We start from the raw sequence: 21,573 nt of genomic DNA, 5'->3' as shown, positions 1-21,573 counted from the left end.
AAGAGTCTTCCAACACCCTGCCCTGGTCAGTGGTACATGGCCACACACACTTTGCCCCAAAGACCCTGGCCACCTTCCCAAGGGCATAAATATCCCGTTTTGCCTCAATAAATGAGTCAGTTTGCCAAAACTATTGCCAAGTGTGTTCTTTGCCCACACACTCCTTCATTGCGTCCACCCACTCCCAGCTAAACTTCCATCCCTCCATGCAAGCCTGGTATGCAACAGGACTAACTACCCCAAGGGAGAAACAGACATGGGGCACTGAGTAGCAACATGACTCTTGTTTGCTTGGAGTGTTCTTACAAGCACTCAGAATTCTCCTTATATCACTCCATTCCTTGACTATGTTCCAACACATGACCAGCTGGTGTTTATTTACACACACACGCACACACACACACACACAAATGTAGGATTAAGGGATTATATAATTATGGAACCATAGAAAAGTGAGTTAAATCTGTTGTTAATTGTTAATATTTCACTTCTTTATCCAAAGCAAACAAGACAGAAGAGCCTTCCAAGAGAGAGAAGCCAATAATAGAAAATTTAGCCGAGTTTTATATCAACTCCACCATCTATGGAGAAACAAAAGCTGAATTAGATCAACTTCCAGTAGCTCAGAAAAAGAAAGGATCATCAGCCTTCAGAGAGCCTGTATATGTTACCTCGTTCTGTCATCAGCTCAGATGGATTGCCAGGCGTTCATTTAAAAACCTGCTCGGGAATCCTCAAGCTTCTGTAGCTCAGGTAACCCAACAAATGCTGGCTGTGCTATGAAATATTCACAAGGAGGAGCTTGGCTTCTGATTCATCTTCTCCTTCTCCTACTATTCTATTTGTTTCAGGATTTTATTTATTTTCTACTTATCCTTCTATAACTTTGTCGTCTCTGTTGATACAGTATTTTACAGTGTTATGATAATAAATCTTTTCTTTTGCTTGAAATAGTTGAGCTTTGGTTTGAACCAGTTAGTTATTTACTACAATTTAGACTTGGCATATAACCAGATGTGGTTATATTTTCAAGATCTTGGACTGAATGTGTTTTCTGTATAAAAAATTTAGTCTAATATGCTAATGCTTTTTCTGGCCTAATCCATTTGTAAGCTATATTTGTCTCTTGTAGACTCATTAAGAGCTGGCTATGAACTCTTTTTGTTTGTTTATTTTGCTTTTCGTTTGTTTTGGTTTTTGGCTTTTCAAGACAGGGTTTCTCTGTGTAGCCCTGGCTATCCTGGAACTTCCTTTGTAGACCAGGCTGGCTTCAAACTCACAGAGATCCACCTGCCTCTGACTCCCAAATGCTGGGATTAGAGACCTACACCACCATGCCTAGCTCAAACTCGCATTTTTTAACCATAGTCACTCAGAACATACTTTGAAAAAGATGGATCAGTACATTTGACTAAAGAGACAATAACATTTGTGAAGAATTTTTTGTAACCCTTTGGTTCAAAACTACAAAAGTCAGAAATACCAAAAACTCATAGAAAGTCTCCTTTGTTCCATTGTACAAGACTTAACATAGCTGTTTCAAGTTTGATTTCTATTTGCTGTGGTAATACACAGGGGAAATGCAACTCTGGGGGAAAAAGTACAGGTTATAGTCAGTTATGGAGGGACTCAAGCAGAGACCATGGAGGACCACTGCTTATGACTTGTCTCCCCTGGCTTTCTTCTGTAGCTCAGGCTTACCTGCCCAGGATTGGCATTGCCCACAGTGGGATGATCACTCCTCCATAATTTAACAGTAATGAAAATGCCCCTAAGACATGTGTGTAAGCCACTGTGTATAAACCACTGTGATGGAGGTGATTTCTCAATGGAGGTTCTATTTTCCCAGCTATGCCAAGTGGACAACCCAGACTAGCCATCATAACAGTTACACATAGTGAAAGACTGACGGGATCATAGGAGATAATCATTTTGAGAGTAAGTTTCAGAGATGACTAGGGTTGGTTTTAGAATATGGAAGCCTTTAGCAAGCATGCTAAGGGGGATACTTGCAGTGTGAGTATAGAAAGTTTGAATGCCAAAAAAAAAAAAAAAGTATGTAGTTTGGAATAGTAAGTATCCTAAAATTATACTTTGGAAGACTACACTTGCTTATATATGTGCAAACTGTGTATTGATAGAGATTTCAGAATTTATTTTATAACCTTGGCCTGCTTAGGGTTAGGTAGGAAAGTTATAAAAATATGCCAAGAGAATGGGTGTCCCTATCCTAAATTTATACCTTAATAGCAAAGAGATTTGTAATTCTTTCCCGAATATGGTATTTCCAAACCAGTTTTCACAGATCATGATTCTCTTTTTCTAATTTACCTTGCTTCTTGCCAGATATGGCCTTCACAAATTACTTTGTCATACGAGAGATACCTTAGGAGTTAAAGAGCATATACTTCTCTTTTAGAGGACTAAAGTTCATCCCATCACCCTCATCAGAGACATCAGTCACGTATAACTCAAACTCCACTAGGAGCTGACATGACACTTCTGTCCTCCTTGAGTGTCTGCTTTTATGTACACTAGTGTGTATGTGCACGTGCACATGCACACATTCACACAAACACATGTGTACACGCATACACACACACCAACACTCGAGTGCACGCACTTCATGTTTTGAACCAGAAGACTTGGATTTTTTCATACACACAAATATGTTTGTATTGATGCAGCTACATAGAACATTAAAAATGTATGTTTATACCCAGTTTTAGTTCTGTTCAAGCTGCACTTTATATTGTGATTACTGTTAAAGTTTTAAGATTCTTTTTGAGCTTTGAAAATCCAAAATATGTAAATGAATATTTCATTTTCTTTAGATGAATATTTCTTACATTTTAAAATTACCTGTGAATAAAATATTAATCAATAGAATCCTCTAAATAAATAATATCATTATTATCACTTTTATAAGCAGGTCAAGCTTACAGAGTAAATTCTGAAAGCTCTGTCTATACATAGTTTGCACATATATAAGTAAGTGTCGTCTTCCAAACTATAATTTTCAGAGAACTCACTATTCCAAACTACATGTCTTGCTGTTTAATCATCCTTAAAAGAATTTTTCTCCAAAGTGATCCCGATGCAGTCTCCTTGGGAGCAGTGTGCACAGACTGGGTATGTATGTGAGGATGTAGAGAATTAGCAACTCAGGTGTGTTGTGGTGACCATAGATGCATGACTTGGTGATGTTGATGGAGAAGCAGAGAAAGAGGAAACAGGTAATGGAAGCTTGGATAACCCCAGAGAAACAAGATGGATGGATGGATGGATGGATGGATGGATGGATGGATGGATGGATGGATGGATTTTTTGTTTGTTTATTGTGACATGACACTTTACATTCCCATGCAGCCATGGACTCTCCAGAGCTCACGTAGGTGGAAATCTTACTTCCTTACTTCTTTAGCATCCAAAATTCCATTGTCAGAATTTCTGGCTGGGTGCTTTAGTTTTTTTAATCTTTAACATTAACAGAAAAGATGTGTTTTCATTTGAACCTCTTGTGTGAAACTTTTTGTTCATTAGCAGGAAAGCTTAGTTCATTTCAGTTAAAAACTTTTAGACTCTTGGACTTTGGTTTGTTCTCAAAACAACCTCTTGAGGTTGCCCTATGTACCACCACCATACAGGGATCCAGTGTCTCACTTCACTGCCCATGATTGGTAGATCTTAGGGCCTACTTGGCTGACTTGTCAGCTCCCTGACTGCACATGCTTTGATTTTCAGATTAATCTAGAAAGCAGTCTAGTAACATATACTGTAACATATTTTATCAGGAGCCTATTGTAACCAAGTGTCTAAAGTGTTTATGAGATTGGATTTTGTACATGTATCTTAAAATAATAAATAATGTGCAAGCATTTTAACCTCTAATGGAAATTCTTTTATTTTCATTTCTTTTTGAAAGTTAATTGTTACAGTCATACTGGGACTGATTATTGGTGCCCTTTACTTTGGTCTGAAAAATGATCCCACTGGAATGCAAAATAGGTAAGTAAATTTGGATTTTTGCCCATTCTGAAGGATAAAAATTAGCATGTATTAATTCTTAACAGAAGAATAGAAAATATGTTTTGGAAAAGAAGTACAGAAATCTATTCCAGAGGAAAAAAACAACCAAATTTAGATCTTAGTTTTGATAAAACATTGTTACTTTCTTTAAGCTTATGAATATTGATTACAGATTTAAATATAATAAATGTTCTGGGTAAATGTCACTGTTTCTTAGTGGGTAGGAATGAGTTGATGTCTTAAGTAGGGTTTTACTATTGTGAATGGACACCATGGCAGGCAGCTAGGAGAATAATATTAAATCTCAGGCCCATATTGACACAGCTACTCCAATAAGACCACACCTCCTAATAGTTCCACTCCCTGGGTGAAGCATATATAAACCATCACATTCCATTCCCTGGCCCTCATAGGCTTGTTCAAACACATGAGTCTATGGGGGCCATCCCTAGCCATATTGTAGTAAAAGAAGTACATTTAGTCCAACATCCAAAGTCCCCATGGTCTATAGCAGCCTCAACAATGTTAAAGTTCAGAGTTCAAAGTTTCATCAGAGCTTCATCCAATCACTTAACTGTAATCCCCAAAGCAAGACAGGTGACTAGATGGGAAACTCTGCATCTCCATGGCTGATGGCAAAGCAGTCTTCAGATCTCCAAGTCCTTTTGCATCTTTGTTGACTGCAACAAATTTCTTTTCCTGGTCTGGTTCCACTCCCTGTTATCAGTCTTCCTCAGCAGGTATTCTGTGGCGCTGGCATCTTTAATATCTTGGGATCTGTCTTTAAGGCAACCTTAACTTCACATCTTCTTGTTCCAGAATCTAGTATCTATGTATGATCTTCTGGGCTCCTCCAAAGGGCTTGGTTCACATGTCTAGCTCTGCCCTCTGTAGGACTCTCTAGGCTCTGTTGACTCCACTCCACGACTGCTGCTGGTCTTGATGGTCATACCTTGGTACTGGCATCTACAATATGCTGAGGTGTACCATTACAATTAGTCTTCACCAATAGCCTCCCTTCATGGTGTCAAGCCTCAAGCTCTTTGCATGACCTCTTCAGTCCTCGGCCATCAACTGCAATTGAGGCCGCACCTTCACCAATGGCCTTCCCTAGCCACTCACAGTGCCAGGCTTCAACTGGTCTCCATGACCCCTTGATGCTCAAAACCCAATACCATCTGGGTGACTCTTACCTATTACCAAGTCCAGCTGCAGCACAAGGTACAATCTTGACTATCTCTGAAACACAGTTTTGTGTGTGTGTGTGTGTGTATGCTCTCAGAAAACACTCCCCAGACAATTTCACCTAAGTGATGCTGGTCTTGTCTCAAGCAGTGCTAATTTCTTCGCTCTAGCTAACCACCATCAATTGTTCCAGTAGTTCCTTCTATTCTTGATGATAAAGCCAGAGCCACATGGCTGAAGCCACTGAATTCTGCTGCTTGCTGGGGCTGGAACATGGCCCCCAGCTTTCTGTTTTCTAATTCTCTTAACTATCCTAGAACATGCTCTGTAGATGGACCTTGAACTCAGACATCTGCTTGGCTTTGTCTCCTGGGATTAAAGGTCTATACCACCATGCTTGGACCTAAACTTAGCTGGGTGGAATCTTGACTCACATTCCCACATAATTAATTTGTTTATCTCCCAGAACATAGGACTCAGCTCCATTCTGCTTCCTTGTGCCTCTTTAATACTCCAACCATGTATTTTTCCTTTCTAAGCTTGCTACACTTGTTCAAAATGTTCTCCATGAGACTTAACCAGAGAACAAAGTCTATCCTGGGCATTTCTGAGACTTCCTTTGTCAATGAAAAATAATTAATCTGAGTCATTTTACCTTATCCTCAGACAGAATCTTCAGAAAGGGCAAAAACAGCTACGTTCTTTACCAAAATAACACAAAAACAGTCTCTAGGCTACATTCTGAAGTTCTTTTCCACTAACACCTCTTGGACCTTGGCTGCACAGTTCAAATCACCCTCAGCAATAAAGTCTTCCATATTCCTACTAAGATGGCTCATTGAACCCCACTTAAAACATTCAATGGCTTTCTGAATCCACAGTCCCAAATCCACATTCTTCTAAACAAAAGCATGGTCAGGCCTATCACAGCAATTTTTTCTGTCTTAGTTAGGGTTTTATTGCTGTGAACAGACACCATGACCAGGGCAAGTCTTACATAGGACGACATTTAACTGGGGCAGGCTTACAGGGTCAGAGGTTCAGAACATTATCATCAAGGCTGGAGCATGGTGGTGTCCAGGCAGGCATGGTGTACAAGGAACTGGGAGTTCTACATATTGTTTGGGAGGCGAGCAGGAAAAGCCTGGCTTCCAGGCAGCTACCAGGAGGATATTAAAGCCCATGCCCACAGTGACATACCCACTCCAAGGCTAAACCTCCTAATAGTGCCACTCCCTGGGCTAAGCATATACAAACCATCATAGTTTGTGGATTGAAAACTGCCAGAGTTGGCTTTTTTATACACACAAAGCACACAAATATGTATGTCTTGATACAACCATATAAAATAAATTTATCCTTTTAACCATTTTTAAGTGTATACTTCAGTGGCATTAATAACACTCATACTACTGTCTGTTGACAACATCCAACTTCAGATGAGTATTTTCCTCAATGCATCCACTATATCCATTAAGTAATTTCTCAGTGCCTACCTCATCTCACCCTCTGGGAAGCACCATCCTACTTTGTGTCCCCAAATTTCACTACTCTGGAGACTTGCTATATGTGGTGTCACAAGTATTTGTCTTTTGATGACTGACTTATTTTCCTTAGTGTAACGTTTTAATCCATTTTGCAGCTTACTCAGTAACACTTGCCTTGTACGGCTGATTTAGTTCACAGTGTGTTTGTGTGTTATCTGTCTGTCTGTCTGTCTGTCTAGTTTATCTAATTACTTGTTCCTGAAATTGTGTGTTGCCTCCACCCTTTAGTTGTTGTGAATAATATGATTCTACAAGTACATTTTTGTATCCCGCTTTCAATTCTCATGGAACCTTACCAGAAAATTGCTAAATTGTGATAATTTTCTGACGAAATGTAATTTTATCATCTATAACAGCTTTAACATTTTACATTCTTGGCTGTTACATACAGGTGTCTCAATTTTTCTGTATCATGATTATTTGTTATTTATTCTTAATAATAAAAATAATTTAATCTTTGAGAAATACACATTCTAGTCCTTTGTCTGTTTTTTAAAAATTTGTTGTTGGGATTTAAGAGTCCTTCATTTTTCTGGTCTATTTGTCTGTACAAGATAAGAGTTTTATGAGTATTTTCTCTCATTCTGTAGAAATTCTCTCTGTTGGTAGTATCTGTTGATGCATGCATGGTTTTGATTTTGATATTGTTTGTTTTTCTTCTGTTGCTTGTGAGACAAAATACGTGTATGTTGTGATTTATTTGACTTGGAAGTTGAGTACGTGTTGGGCCTCAGTTTATGTTAACTCTTTAATATGATCATGTGTAGATTCGGTCATAGTTATATTCTTGGATTTGTTTTTAAGATTTGGCTGTGTTTGGGTATTTTGACCATATATACATCTATACACATGCTATGTACTTGGTGCCGAAGATTCTAGAAGAGGGTATCACATTGCTCAAAACTGACCTTACAGATGTTGCGACCTGCCATGTGGTTGCTGGGAATTGAACCCAGGTCCTCTGCAAGTGCAGTGAGTGCTTTTAACCACTGAGATAATCTGTCCAGCACATCCTCAAAAGATTTTGTTTTCATAATGATTTTTTTTTCTTTTTTGAAATGGGGAGGAGGGTGGCTTACCATGATTCCCAGGCTGGCTTGAACTTCTCATCTGGAGTTCATTGATCTTCTTTTAGAGACTAGAAGTCCATGCTACTGAAGCCAGCTTTACAATGAGATATTTTGCTCTGTCATGCTGTGCGCTTCTGTGCCTAGAGTAGTACTGACCTCGAGATCACAATGCATGGCATGATTTCTGTGTTGAGCATCACAGTTTGCTCCTGATATTTAGCTCAGTGTTTGGCATCTGTAGCCTCAGGTCACCATCTGGAGGCTACAGTGGATGGTATTATTCCCATTTTACCATCAAGGACTGCTGAACTTATTTCACATCTGGAAAAGTCTGATTCCTTTCAAGAGAATTAACATAAATGACTGTCATTCAGGTCAAATAAATTTTCTTTCTGTATAGAGTCAGTTAACATTATTCTAGAGAGCTATTCTCAGAGATTTATTATTATGTTTTTACTTATATAAAAGATTGAGGTAGCAAGACTGTTTCCAAAATTGCTAGCAATTGATGGTTATTGTGGGAGTCATTTCTTAAGCCAGCACAGCATATACACAGAAACTAGAGGCTGAAGACCTTGTACATTGTTGAGGGCTGGAGCAGTGGTTCAGAGGTTAAGGGCACTTGTTGCTCTTTTAGGGCCCAGAGTTCAGTTCCCACTTTTTAAGTAATTTCACAATTTTATGTTGGGCTACACTCTAGTCTTTTTTTTTTTTTTTTTTATTGCTGTTGTAAAATACCCTGACCACAACTTGAAGAAGAAAGATTGTTTGGGTTCTGGATTAATGTCCACATTATTTTGGGAAGTCAATGCCAGAACTTAAAGCATCACATGTCCTGTCAAAAGCAGAGAGGGTAAGCACAGGGATCTCTGCCTGCTGACCTCGTCTGGCAGAAGGAGAACTAGCACACGGACGCATGCTGCGGGTTCCGCTCAGGAGGCTTTCTCTTTTCCTACACAACCCAGGGCTCAGCTCATGAAACGTGGCGCCGCCCACATTCAGGGTGAGTTTTCCCAGGCAAGATAGTCTGCCCGCAAACATGCCTAGAAGGCAGCTGATCTGGATAACTCCTCATTCTGACTCTTCCCTGGTGGTTCTAACTCATGTCAGCTTGGCAGTTAACATTAGCTAGTACAGGCTGGACTGATAGCCACCTTCTGCTGCCTGCCAGCACACAGTTGGGCGTGCCCTAAAATATGTTTCCTGTGCCATCATATTATAGGCGGTCATTTCCTCAACAGGAACGTTATGGGAACAACACTGTTCAGTTCACAATAATAGAAGGCCAAGAACTTCATGGTGTGCTGTAACATGCAGTCAGTGGAGTCACATAGTCACCACCACAGACAGGGCCACTGACACAGGAGAGGGGCCTGGTGCCTGGTGTGTGTGTGTGTGTGTGTGTGTGTGTGTGTGTGTGTGTGTGTGTGTGTGTGTGTGTGTGCAGTCATTCTTCTTCTCCATAAGTATGTCCACATGTGCATGTATGTGTATGCGTCATAGTGCATTTGCAGGGTCAGCTCTCATGGTGGTACTGAGGATTGAACTTAGGTTGCCACCTATACCTCCTAAGCCCCTAGACCTTCTCTCTGTGTTAACTAGAACAGTTTTATTTAAAAAAAATAGAGTACTGGCTTAAGTACCCAGAGTTGACTGGTGCTTCTGTTTTCCCTTCTGTCCTGGCAGAGCTGGGGTTTTCTTTTTCCTGACTACCAACCAGTGTTTTACCAGTGTGTCAGCTGTGGAGCTCTTCGTAGTGGAGAAGAAACTGTTTATGTGAGTATGTCAGACTGGTCACATCCACAGTTGGGTCAGAATACCAGCCTAGTGTTATCGGTTTCTTTTATTTATTCGTTTAATTGCGTGTGTATATATTTCTGTTACACGATATGGTGGAGTTTTAAAAATGCATAGGATTACAGCATTTAGAAAAGGCAGTCCCAGGAAAGGTGGAAAAGTAAGAAAGTATGGTACCTGCTATCTAGAGAGAGGAGTTTCAAGTTTGGGTTGTGGTTTGGAAACAGTGCTGTGAGAGAAAGCACAACACCGGGGCTCAAAGTATCTTCTCCCGGTTAGTCACACATTAATAAAGGGCTTCAGAAGTATTAGGTGGGTCAGCAGCTAGAAGTGGTCAGAGTAGGTCAGAGATCAACTACAAGCCGTGGTGGACAGCGACCTGGAAAGAGCCAGCTTTGCAGCAGGAGCTGGATGTTTTTTTTTTTTTTTTTTTATTGGATAGTTTATGTATTTACATTTTAAATGTTATCCCTTTCCTGGTTCCCCCCTTTCCCATTCCTTTTCACCCTGCTTCAATGAGGATGCACCCTCCCTTTCCTGGTTCCCCCATCTCCCATCCCTCTTCACCCTGCTTCAATGAGGATGCACCCCCCCACCCACTCCCACCTCAACACCCTGGCATTCCCCTACACTGGGGAAACGACCCTTCACAGGACCAAGGACCTCTCCTGTTGATGCCAGACAATGCCATCCTCTGCTACATATGTGGCTGGAGCCATGAGTACCCCCTTGTGTACTCTTTGGTTGGTGGTTTAATCCCGGGGAACTCTGGGGGGTCTGGTTGGTTGATATTATTATTCTTCCTATGGGGTTGCAACCCCTTCAGCTCCTTCAGTCATTTCTCTAACTCCTCCATTGGGGCCCCTGTGCTCAGTCCGATGGTTAGCTCCAAGCATCTTAATCTGTATCAGTAAGGCTCTAGCAGAGCCTCTCAGGAGACATCCATATCAGGCTCCTGTCAGCAAGCACTTCTTGGCATCAGCAATAGTGTCTGGGTTTGGTGGCTACATATGGAATGGTTCCCAGGTGGGGCAGTCTCTGGATGGCCTTTCCTTCAGTCTCTGCTCCACACTTTGTCCCTGTATTTCCTCCCAAGAGTATTTTGTTCTCCATTCTAAGAAGGACTGATGCATCCACATTTTGGTCTTCCTTCTTCTTGAGCTTCATGTGGTCTGTGAATGGTATCTTGGATATTCTGAGCTTTTAAGTTAATATCCACTTATCAGTGAGTGCATACTATGTGTGTTCTTTTGTGACTGGGTAACCTCACTCAGGATGATATTATCTTTTTCCTGTGTTTCTCAAAGGTTGGAGAGATTTTTCTCACCTTTATATTTGCCAATAAAAGTAACCAACAGAGAGCAAAGGAAGAAAGACATTGGTAGAAGAGTTTAGAATCATTAGAGAAAGAGGTCAGGAAGAGGAGAGATTAGATTTGGTATCTGTCAATGTTACTAAGGTCGTACGGTATGACTTTTAAAGTTCGGCTTAAAAAAAATTAGAGTAGTGGAAGCTGGAAGAGTCATGAGCTGAAGCTGCACCGAGGACCTTGGAGAATAACAGCTTCATCTTCTTTGTAAAAGCCTCTGTAACGAAATGAACTTCTGAGGTACAGTTCTCCAGAAGAACCCAGCATCAGAGAAGCCGTCTCTGAGAGAACACGTATGCACAGACTGTTTTCCCAGAGTAGGGTCTTCAGATACAGGATTGTATAACAGCCAGAGGACGTGCTGTGACGAGAGAGGGCCCCAGTCTGAGAGCCTCCTGGAGCTGAGCGTACAGGGGTTGACACCTGTGGGATGTTTCCTTACTAGAAGTCTAGCGGTCCAGCAGGCAGCCCATCTTCTGTCCTGTGCCTCTAGACTAATGTGGGTCTGTGTTCTGTGTTTTACAGACACGAGTACATCAGTGGATATTACAGAGTATCTTCTTACTTCTTTGGAAAGCTTGTGTCTGACTTACTACCTATGAGGTTCTTGCCAAGTGTTATATACACTTGTATATTATACTTCATGTTAGGTAAGTAACAGACCACGTGAAAAGTGCCTGCAGTCACGGTTGTACAGTGAAGCTAATTTCTCTGTATATTTTATTTACTTTTCTCGATGTGTCTATATGAAGACATCTAAGAATTTTAATTACTACACATATCCCAATGTATATTCACTAATAAGAAAATCATGTTGAGTTTTGGAGGTTTTTTTATCTAAAAAATCACAGATTTAATTATACATTATGCACAGGCTTCAGCCTTAGGATTGTGACAACAAAAGTTCCATATTTTTTACTGATGTATATGCACATGTATATATACCATTCTGTTTTTACAAAGCACTATCATGAAAACCACTGATAGAACTTAAAACTTCCATTTTATATATGTGGTTTATCATAAAAAATAAAAGATGGGATCTAGACCCTTAGATTCCTGACCTGTTTTCCTGCCACTGTTTTAAAACTAACAAATTGTATCACACACACACACACACACAATATATATATATATTTCTGAGTCCATAGATGGACAACCACAGGAAACACAGCTGTTCCCATGACTACACCCTGCTTCCACTGCAGGAAACTCAACCAACAGAAAACATTCATTTACCTATACATCTCCACACCTCTCAGTATATATTGATTTCTTGCAGATTATATGATGCACACACACATATTCTCATTCGTGTGTGTGTGTGTGTGTGTGTGTGTGTGTGTGTGCAAACTCATAGTTTATAAAGTAGTTTGAGAATTTAGTTCCATTTTTTATGTCTGGGGAGACATAAGTGATAGAAGAACCCACCCCTCTACATATTAAGCCACCCCGAGGTCATGTAATTACGATTCAGGTTTCTTCATTAATGTAGTTACAGCAATGTGGTTGCAAGAAGGCAGTAGTCATGGAAGCCTGTTGTGTTTCCTGTGGCTGCTCACCTATAGATTCAGAATTAATCTTAGTTACATGTAACGAAATCCACATACTCTCTAAAATAGTGCTCTTAAAATAAGGAAAACTCCGGTAGCTGATGCAGTTACACAGGATAGAACAATGAATTCGTGACCCAGAGGAGTTGCGTGATGAGTGACCCTTTCCCATTACGTCTGATGATAATGTCTCCAGTGTTATTTGCTCAGCAAATAAACCCAGTACATGGCAGCTGCACTGACGACCCCTTTTCTTCCCAAGGACTGAAGAGGACGGTGGAGGCTTTTTTCATCATGATGTTTACCCTTATAATGGTGGCTTATACGGCCAGTTCCATGGCCCTGGCCATAGCCGCAGGCCAAAGCGTAGTGTCTGTAGCAACACTTCTCATGACGATCTCTTTTGTGTTTATGATGGTGAGTACAGACAGTGCCCTCCAAGGAGCTGCTTCGGCCGGGCTTTCTGTGTATGTTTATTTCATCTGTTGCTTTGACGCATGCTTCGAGGATCCTTCTACACCAGGACTCTGAAACTTCCAGAAAGCTATGAAATAAAGTGAATATTGGGGAAGGCAGTGGCTTTCCTCGTCAGCCCTATCAAGTCCCTGGATTGCTACCGAAGTTGTTATGACTCTGCTGACATGTCCTTTCTCAGGAGTTTTTAAGATAGTGGTTTTTATCCCGGCACGTGGTGTGTGTGTGTGATCTTGGCGCTCAGGAGTGTGGGTGTGCATTCAGTCCCGGCCTGAGCTACACACTGAGACCCTGTGTCAAGTTGGCTGCCATTGGAACCACTGCACCTAGTGTATTCCTTATTATTCAGGAAACTCTGCTATCCTGGAAAGAAAAGTCACAGAGATGGAAAACAGGCTTTGTGCTGATGATATTAGACAACCTTGATAAGTCGAAATTTGAAAATAAGAATTGTCGTTGACTTCTTTATAAAAAATGGCAGCATATCTTTCACACTGTCTCCTTTTTACTAACCAGGAATGGTTTGAATTCCCACGAAAGGGAAAGTGAAGCTTAGGAGAAGTGTAACAGTATATACCAAGGAGTCTGTCTTGGGTCTTTCTTATACTTTGAACAGTGTTTTAAAAATAGTAAGTAAGTAAATAAATAGATAGCTACATATTTAAAAAAAAAAAGTCAGGTAGTATATGTTCTCAGCCCAAGGGAGATCTTGGAGACAGAGAGATCAGTAATGTGAAGTCATCTTTAGCTCCATATAAGTTTGAGGGCAGCCTGGGCTACCTGAGACCATGTCTTTAAAAGAAAAGGGTAGAAACTTTCAAAGTTCACCTACCTTCTTTCTAGGTTCCTAACGACAGTATTTTCCATCAGTGCATACTTACTAACTTACTTACTTCACGTTCTTTGTTTAATGTTTCCTTATTCCTGATCTTGTTCAATTTTGCACTCAAGTGATAAATGGAATGGACCAGTTCCCATATTTCTTTCCCTCCTACATCAATAAATAGGAATAACTAGCACTCAGTGCACTTGTCCTACTTACTAGAGTAGGCCATCCTTCAGTGAGCTGCCATTAGCTGAGGACTTGCTATGGTTTAGTCCTTTCATTTTTTGAATTTTGAAACTACCAGTGTATGTAGAAAATGACCTTCTGTTTATATTCTCATCCAATAAATAAAATATCTTCAAGCAAGAAATGAATGTTTTCATTTCTTATAAAAATTTACTTATTTTATGTATGTGAGTACACTGTCACTATCTTCAGACACACAAAAAGAGGGTATCAGATTCTATACAGATGGTTGTGAGCCACCATGTGGTCGCTGGGAATTGAACTCAGGACCTCTGGAAAAGCAGTCAGTGCTCTCAACCGCTAAGCCATCTCTCCAGCCCATGTTTTCATCCTTGTTTGGACTGATTACTATTAAGTATTTATAAATAGCACTTTGAAGCCAGTCATCAACTGTATTTTGCTCAGAGATGCTATGTCATACAATCAGTACTTGGTTAATGCAGTTCTAAACATGCATACACAGGTCAACAACATTGTTACTCTCTTGCATAACCCAGCTGTCTTAGTATGTTAGAACCCATTCCATGAGAACCTCATTCTGCTTATTTTCCTCTTGAGCAGTCCATTCCTGATATATCCACTGTGATTCTACTTTGGGGTGGCAGTCATGTTTTTCTTAAGATTTATTTTGATTTTTAAATAATGTGAATATATGTGCTTCTGTGTGAAATCTATGAAGTGTGCAGTGCTCTCAAAGGCCAGGGAGGGCACCAGATACTTGCAGATGGTTGAGATCCATCTAGTATGTGCTGAAAACCCAGCTCAGGTCCTCTGCTAGAGTAGTAAGTTCTCTTACCCCTGAGCCATCTGTAGCCCCATAGCTTACATGGAGGTATTAGCTATGTTTTCTGCTGTACATTTCCACATGCTCTTAACAGTTCTAATTTGGAGAGTATTTTAAACCTACATTCTGAACCTAAACTTATTCCTAGAGCTATGACTGTTGAATGTAAATTGTGGAAGTAACAAATCTGGTCTGGATGTACAGCAACATGCTTGTTCTGAATTGTTCTAGTGAGTTCTATGTTTCCAGGATTATTAGAAGGAGCATTAGTACAGTCTGTCTCCCATGTCCACATCAAAAGATTCAGCTGAGAAAAAAATGTACATTTTTCTCATGCGTGATGTCATTTTCCTCTATGTCATTACTCCTTAAAGAACAGTATGCTCTGATAACAGCAGCACATAATCCTAACATTCAGGAGGCAGTGTCCAGAGGATTACTGCAAGTTTGAGGCCATCCTGGCTTACATAGGAAATTCTAGATCAGCCAGGACTACATAGGGATTCCCTGTCTCATCCATTCACTCACTGGTTCATGAATAATAGAGTATACCAACTGCTTATTTAGAATTCTCGTTGTATTGGGTATTTTAATTGCCCTGTGGGTAATCTTTGAACATTTGTGATGTGTTTATTTAAAGTGTAGAGGCTGGACTGGAGAGGTGGCTTAGCAGGTAACAGCAGTGGCTGCTCTTTCTGAGGTTCTAGGTTTGATCCACAGCACCCACGTGGAGGGGTATAGCTGTGGGTAATTCCAGGGGATACCCTCTCTGGTCTCCATGCGGATTAGGCATGCACACTGTGCACTTACGTACATGCAGCCAAATCCCTCATACACACCAAATAGGAATGAATGCAGTATAAAGGTTATGTGAAGGTTATGCTACAGTACTGTGCCATCTTATAAGTAAGAGAATGAACATCTGCATAATTTAATTTGTGTTAGAGACCTAGACCTAACCTACATTCTTGGGAGACCAAGGGATGATTTTGTTTCTTGATCTTCCATTGCAGTTAAACAGAAAGTTGAAGACATATTCTAAACCATTAAGGATCTTCAAATAACTTGAATCTATATTATTAATGATAGGTGTATTATCCCTTCTTTAATGCCATAAATACCCACTGTATAAGTACTTACATGCCAAGCAAGACTGTTAATAGATACAATACCTGGGAAGATTTCATACTGCCTTGGTCTTTACAGAGATATTTACCAGGTGCAGGTTATTTGAGGGGGAGGTTTTTGTGTGTGTGTTTGTTTGTTTGTGGTAATCATACCAGGTACCCTAGGCTGGCTTTGAACTCACAGACCCTCTGTCTTAACCTCTCTAGTTTTATTACAGACTTATACTGTCATACTTGTCTATTTGTAGGGGCTTCAAAAGAGGTCTTGTCTAGAGTTATGACGTTACTGGACTGGTTCTGACTTGCAGGTTTTGCATCTTACAGCTCTTTTCTGGCCTCTTGGTGAATCTCAGAACCATTGGGCCTTGGCTGTCCTGGCTTCAGTACTTTAGCATTCCTCGATATGGCTTCACAGTAAGTTATACTTGTTTGTCATTGTGACTGTGTTTCCGAGCTAGGAACAGTACAATAAAGTCTAGCCATGTCATTCCCTTAGCCACAAGTATGAACCTATTCCATCCAAGGTCTCCTTCCAGGAACAGTGGATGATAATTTCCTATTAGTCTTTGTTATTGGAGGATCAAAGAATCACCTGGGATTTATCACAGTCACCCCATTATTGGTGAGACATAAAGAGTGGGGAGAAATCGCATAAAGGAAAAAGGTTGACTAATTGATGAAAAATAGTTTGTTCCTGTTCAGTATGAAGGTAAACCAGAGGATAAGGGACTGTTGTACATAGTTTACATTGAAACAAATCTGAAGAGAAATAGAGTGCAATACTCAGCAACTCCACTGGTTTAGTGATTACACAAATACAAAGCAAACAGCTGCACTTCAATTCACTGTAATGAGTCTGATTATCTTAATTACAATTTATGAAAAAAAGGAAAGGTTGTTACTATAAATTAACTGTATTTATTGAATATCATTATATTATTTTAATTATGAATTTCATGGGTTATAAAATCAGGATGAGGGTGATCTGATATAGTCACTAGACTTTCCTCTTGGCCAGTTGGGAGCAACTTCCCAACCCTAGTTTCTTGATTTCCAGGAAAATAGCCTAAGCTATTTTAGTGCTGGGGGTGGAGGGAGAAGAGGACGGGAGAGGGTGTGCAGGCGAGCACATGCACACACACAGATGCAGCTTGGCATGCGCTTAGAAATAACAATAAAGATTGAATTTGTGCGTATAGTTGGGATAACATTTTGGAATTTAACACTAATTCCATTGCTCTGATCTTGTGTGTGTTCTAGGCTTTGCAGCATAATGAATTCTTGGGACAAGAATTTTGTCCAGGACTCAATGTAACTATGAACAGCACCTGTGTTAACAGCTATACAATGTAAGTTTACGTTCAGCATCAGGGTATGTTTGGGTCTTACTTTAGTGTGCTGTAAATAGTTGCTGGGCTTACAGGTAGGATGGGTCAAACTGTTGAGCCTTAATTTTCCAGTCTGTAAAAGGGCTCTTCATACAGTAATTCATATGAGTATATTGAACAGCTGGTATAACTTCTCACAGTTAGATCCATATTTAGGGTGAAAAATGCTCCCTGTATATTGACTGAGACATTTTAAAAAGCCCCTTGGTTATTTTATTGGCTGTTGGTTTAAATTCTTACTTTTCAGAACTTGTGGGTTATAAATGGGCTGCTTCCATAGTTTAGAAGGGGCTTGTGGTCTCTGAACTGAAATGGGTTCTAACCCAGAGCCCAGAGTGGAAGGCAGCTTGTAAGCACTAGGACAATGAGGCAAACATGGAGTCCTAGACCTGCTCTGCCCTACTGGCTTTAGGAACACATGGAAGACAGGGCCGTTTGTGTGTGTGTGTGTGTGTGTGTGTGTGATGTGTGTGTGTGGGGATGTACAGAATAGAAACTTGCCCCTCCTAAAAAGAAAAAAAAAAAAAGATGCTTCCTTCAAAAATTAAATAGAATTCTAATAAATTAAATGATCTTTTAAAATGTCAATAATTTTTATGATAGTTGTTAATGGTTTGATTTTTAATACAGAAATTAATGAACAAAAAAGTGCTGGTCTCCTGAACCTTCAGTTGTAGAAATAATTGCTGATAACAGGATGACTTTTCTATTTTTGGTTGTGAAAAGAGAAACTTCTGAAGAGAGGTTTTTTTCCCTTGTACCTCTCTGCATGCCCACTTCATTAGGGTTTGATCTAGGTCCTTCCTGCTGGTCAGGAGAGAGTGGACAGGAAAAATGGCACAGAGAAGGAGGAGATGTGACAGGCTTCATGCTCACATAAGGTTCAAGGTTCATACTGACAAGAAGAAGAAACCTCTCATAAAGCAGAGAGAAATGGCTGTTTTGAGAGCTTCCCATTCCCACCATGCACTGGAAAAGCAGCCACATTAGGTAGATTCGCTGCTAGGGCCACTCCATCCTCCTCTGGTCTACCTACTGCCTAAGGCTGTCAGCAGTGTCCTCTCGCTGAGTGTCCGCAGTGAGAGCTGACAGACATGACTGGCTGAAAGCCCTTGCTCCCTTCTTGATAAGCATTCTGGTCTGTTTCCTCTTTGTGGGTGAGCAAAACTACAAGTGAAGGACTGAGCCTGGTGTGGTCAGCTGAGGTCTTTGCTTTAAAGGCAGCTGATGAAGTGTTTCTGCCCTTTGTAGACAGAAGCGTTATAGGTTTGAAATTAATGAATCAGAGGAACCAAGAAACTCTGTTCATAGTGAGACTATGTTAACATGGCCAAATTTGTTAAACTACTTAACAGTTATATTGTTTTAGGATTAAGTAAACTTAATTTATTTGGCTAAGCAATAGGTTTCTGTAACAAAGAAATACTGAATATATTGGTTAATATTTGACAGATGCTAGAAGTGAAGTTGATTAATTTTGTGTATTTTCTATTTCAGATGTACTGGTAATGACTACTTGATAAATCAGGGCATCGATCTGTCACCTTGGGGACTGTGGAGGAATCATGTGGCCCTGGCTTGCATGATTATTATCTTCCTCACAATTGCCTACCTGAAATTGTTGTTTCTTAAGAAGTATTCTTAATTTCCCCTTGAAAGGACTATTGATAGTACTCCTATTAAATATGGGCACTTTGATTAACATAGTCCGTGTTCTTTTCTTCACAGTTATTCTGACATACAAAAATACCTAGTACTGAAAACTAAGGACAGCATATTAAGCCCATCAATTAGTAGTCATGGGCAGAAAAATCCAGTCAGATTTCCTGAATTGAAAAGGGGAGACTTGAATTCTAGATACTGGTGATATGTCACTAATCTATATTTCATCATCTTTTAAACTGATATGCAGAAGCCAGGCATGGTGGCATCCCTAGTAATCCTGACAGATTGTAGGCAGAAACAGATTGTAGGTTGAGGCTTGTTTGGACCCTGTATTAAAATCACAGTGAGCGAGGCAATCGGGTAGGGGAGTGACTTGAATAGTCTGCAAGTTTATGGCCTGCTGTTATTTGATAACTAATACATATATTAAAGCTGTTTTAGAAGTCTGGAATCTATTGTAAATTTATTACCTTTCTGGTTAGGGGTTTTGGGCAGAAGGTATAGTAAAAGCCTAGGGGTCCTATGATACGACTTTTATATCATTTCTAGGACATTCTAGTCCTGGGACGGCCCTCTTTGGCATAGCTCAGGGGTATAAAATCTGAGTTTCAGAGTCTTTTAAGACAAATTACCAAGACATAGATGTGTGGATCGTATACTTCTGCCTGTATAAAAAAAAATCTATGACTTAGGAATTTACAACATTCCAGTCATTTCTAGCCAGTGAAATTATAGACTACTGTTCAGTCAGTGTTTTGATATATGTTCCTGGACATATGTTCCTCTTACTCATAAGCTCTCTTCTTCACTCTAACATTTAGAGTAATATATAAACATTTACCAGGTAACAGGAGTGCTTAACTGTCTTAGGTCAAAGGTAAAAGGAAATATAAGGTACAGTTCTAGGAATCATTGTAAGCTGAAGGCCCTTGTGGAGCTACTGTTGCTGCTCAGGTAATGGAACACAGCATGCAAGCTCATGCTCCTCTCAGCTACAACTCGTCTTGTCTTCATGGCTTTTCTGCATCAGCACTTGTAGGTGGCTGTTGCCAAAGCTTCCGGGAGCTCAGTTTTATGTTCTTGTATACATACACGCTCGCACACGCTCACGTGCACAGGGAACTCTCCTTGCTTTGCATTTGCTTTGTTTTTATTTAAAAATATACTTCATTATCATAATACAATTTGCACATTAAATAACACCGTATAGAATGATCTGATATAATTTTAAGCAGAATAAGGAAGGGAAAAACTTAAGGTTACAAAACCCTTCTCCCAGTTTTTTTTTTTTTTTTTTGTTGTTGTTGTTGTTGCTGCTGCTGATGTTTTGCATTTATTTTATTATTTTTTGAGAATTTCGTTTATGAGTATTGTATTTTTATCATTTCTCCCATGCCCCTATCCTCCCTCTTAGCCTTGTGACCTCTTTAAAAATTAAACACACAAATAACCTGCCAAGTCCATTTAGTGTTGCTCATATGCATATACATTCACCCTGGGGAAGACTGTCATCTCCTAACCTCTGTTAATGGCCTGTAGTTCTTCCTGTGAATGTGCGGGGCCTTGTAAGAGTCCCCTACCCATGATAGTGTCAGCTGGTTGCTGTCATTGTGCAGGTCTTATTGAGGCAACCATATTGTTGAGATCTCACGGGTGCAACTTCCTGTCCTAAAGAGGACACTATTTCGTCCTCTGGCTTTCGTTCTTTCTGCCCTCACTTCCAGAATGTTCTCTCTATCATTTGATGTAGGGGTTGTTGTTGTAAATATATCAATTAGAGTTTTGTGCCCCATAGGCAGTAATTCTCTGCATTTTGACCAGTTGTGGCTTTATGTGATGGTCTCCATCTGCAGCAAAAAAGAAGCTTCTCTTACAAGGGGGTAAGAATGACACTTATCTCTAGATGTAAGAATAGATGTTTACAGTGCAGCTGGAATTTACCCTGGCTTAATAACGGGGCAATAGTGAATTCTTCTACAGGTTCATGACCTTACCAACAGCTGATAGCTGGCTAGATTATAGTACCAGTTAGGAATTTCCTCCTGTTAAGTGGGCCATAAATTACTCCCTGGGCAATCCTTTGAGATACAGAAAGAGCAAGTCCTCAGGAAGGAGGCTTCCAGGTTAGCTCCAGCTGGATTTCCCTGAGTACTGTGTCCAAAGTGCATGCTGTCTTCAGCAGTAGGCTCTTAGATTGAAATATCGGAACATTCTTTAAAGCTAACTTTTTTAAATGTGTCAGTCTGACAAATATATTCATTGTCTACTCATAGCTAATTCCTATTGGCCAGTGGAATTAAAATGAAAGTACAACTTTCAGAGTCACTGTGTTAAAGAAATAACACATGTATTATTTTGGAATGCAAGGATAGTTATTTCTGCTTCAGTACACACAGAAAGTTGAAATTATATATCCAGCAGCAAATCGAGTTTAAACTAGAAAAAATTAAACTTATGTCTACTTTAATGGGTCCTTTTATCTGTACTTTATCCTTTCATATAACATACTATTA

General features: G+C 40.0%; 1 protein-coding gene across 2 annotated transcripts in view; it reads left to right on the top strand.

Moving 5' to 3' along the window:
- LOC116903730 (broad substrate specificity ATP-binding cassette transporter ABCG2) overlaps positions 1 to 19,511 on the top strand; it is a 56,232-nt gene extending 36,721 nt beyond the window's left edge. The window contains exons 9-16 of one of the 2 annotated variants that reach the window (XM_032906411.1): positions 503 to 753; positions 3,926 to 4,008; positions 9,518 to 9,607; positions 11,523 to 11,647; positions 12,813 to 12,967; positions 16,332 to 16,421; positions 17,268 to 17,356; positions 18,893 to 19,511. In XM_032906411.1, coding sequence (XP_032762302.1) covers positions 503 to 753; positions 3,926 to 4,008; positions 9,518 to 9,607; positions 11,523 to 11,647; positions 12,813 to 12,967; positions 16,332 to 16,421; positions 17,268 to 17,356; positions 18,893 to 19,040 — 1,031 coding nt within the window. In that variant the 3' untranslated portion in view covers positions 19,041 to 19,511. The remainder of the gene's footprint in view (positions 1 to 502; positions 754 to 3,925; positions 4,009 to 9,517; positions 9,608 to 11,522; positions 11,648 to 12,812; positions 12,968 to 16,331; positions 16,422 to 17,267; positions 17,357 to 18,892) is intronic. The other variant, XM_032906412.1, reaches the window with a different exon arrangement.
- Positions 19,512 to 21,573: the final 2,062 nt, after the last annotated feature.

Source organism: Rattus rattus, chromosome 6 (genome assembly GCF_011064425.1).
Source record: "Rattus rattus isolate New Zealand chromosome 6, Rrattus_CSIRO_v1, whole genome shotgun sequence".
NCBI classification, from domain to species: Eukaryota; Metazoa; Chordata; class Mammalia; order Rodentia; family Muridae; genus Rattus; species Rattus rattus.
Note: the sequence above shows the minus strand (reverse complement) of the source record. Positions and strands in the feature narration are given on the sequence as shown.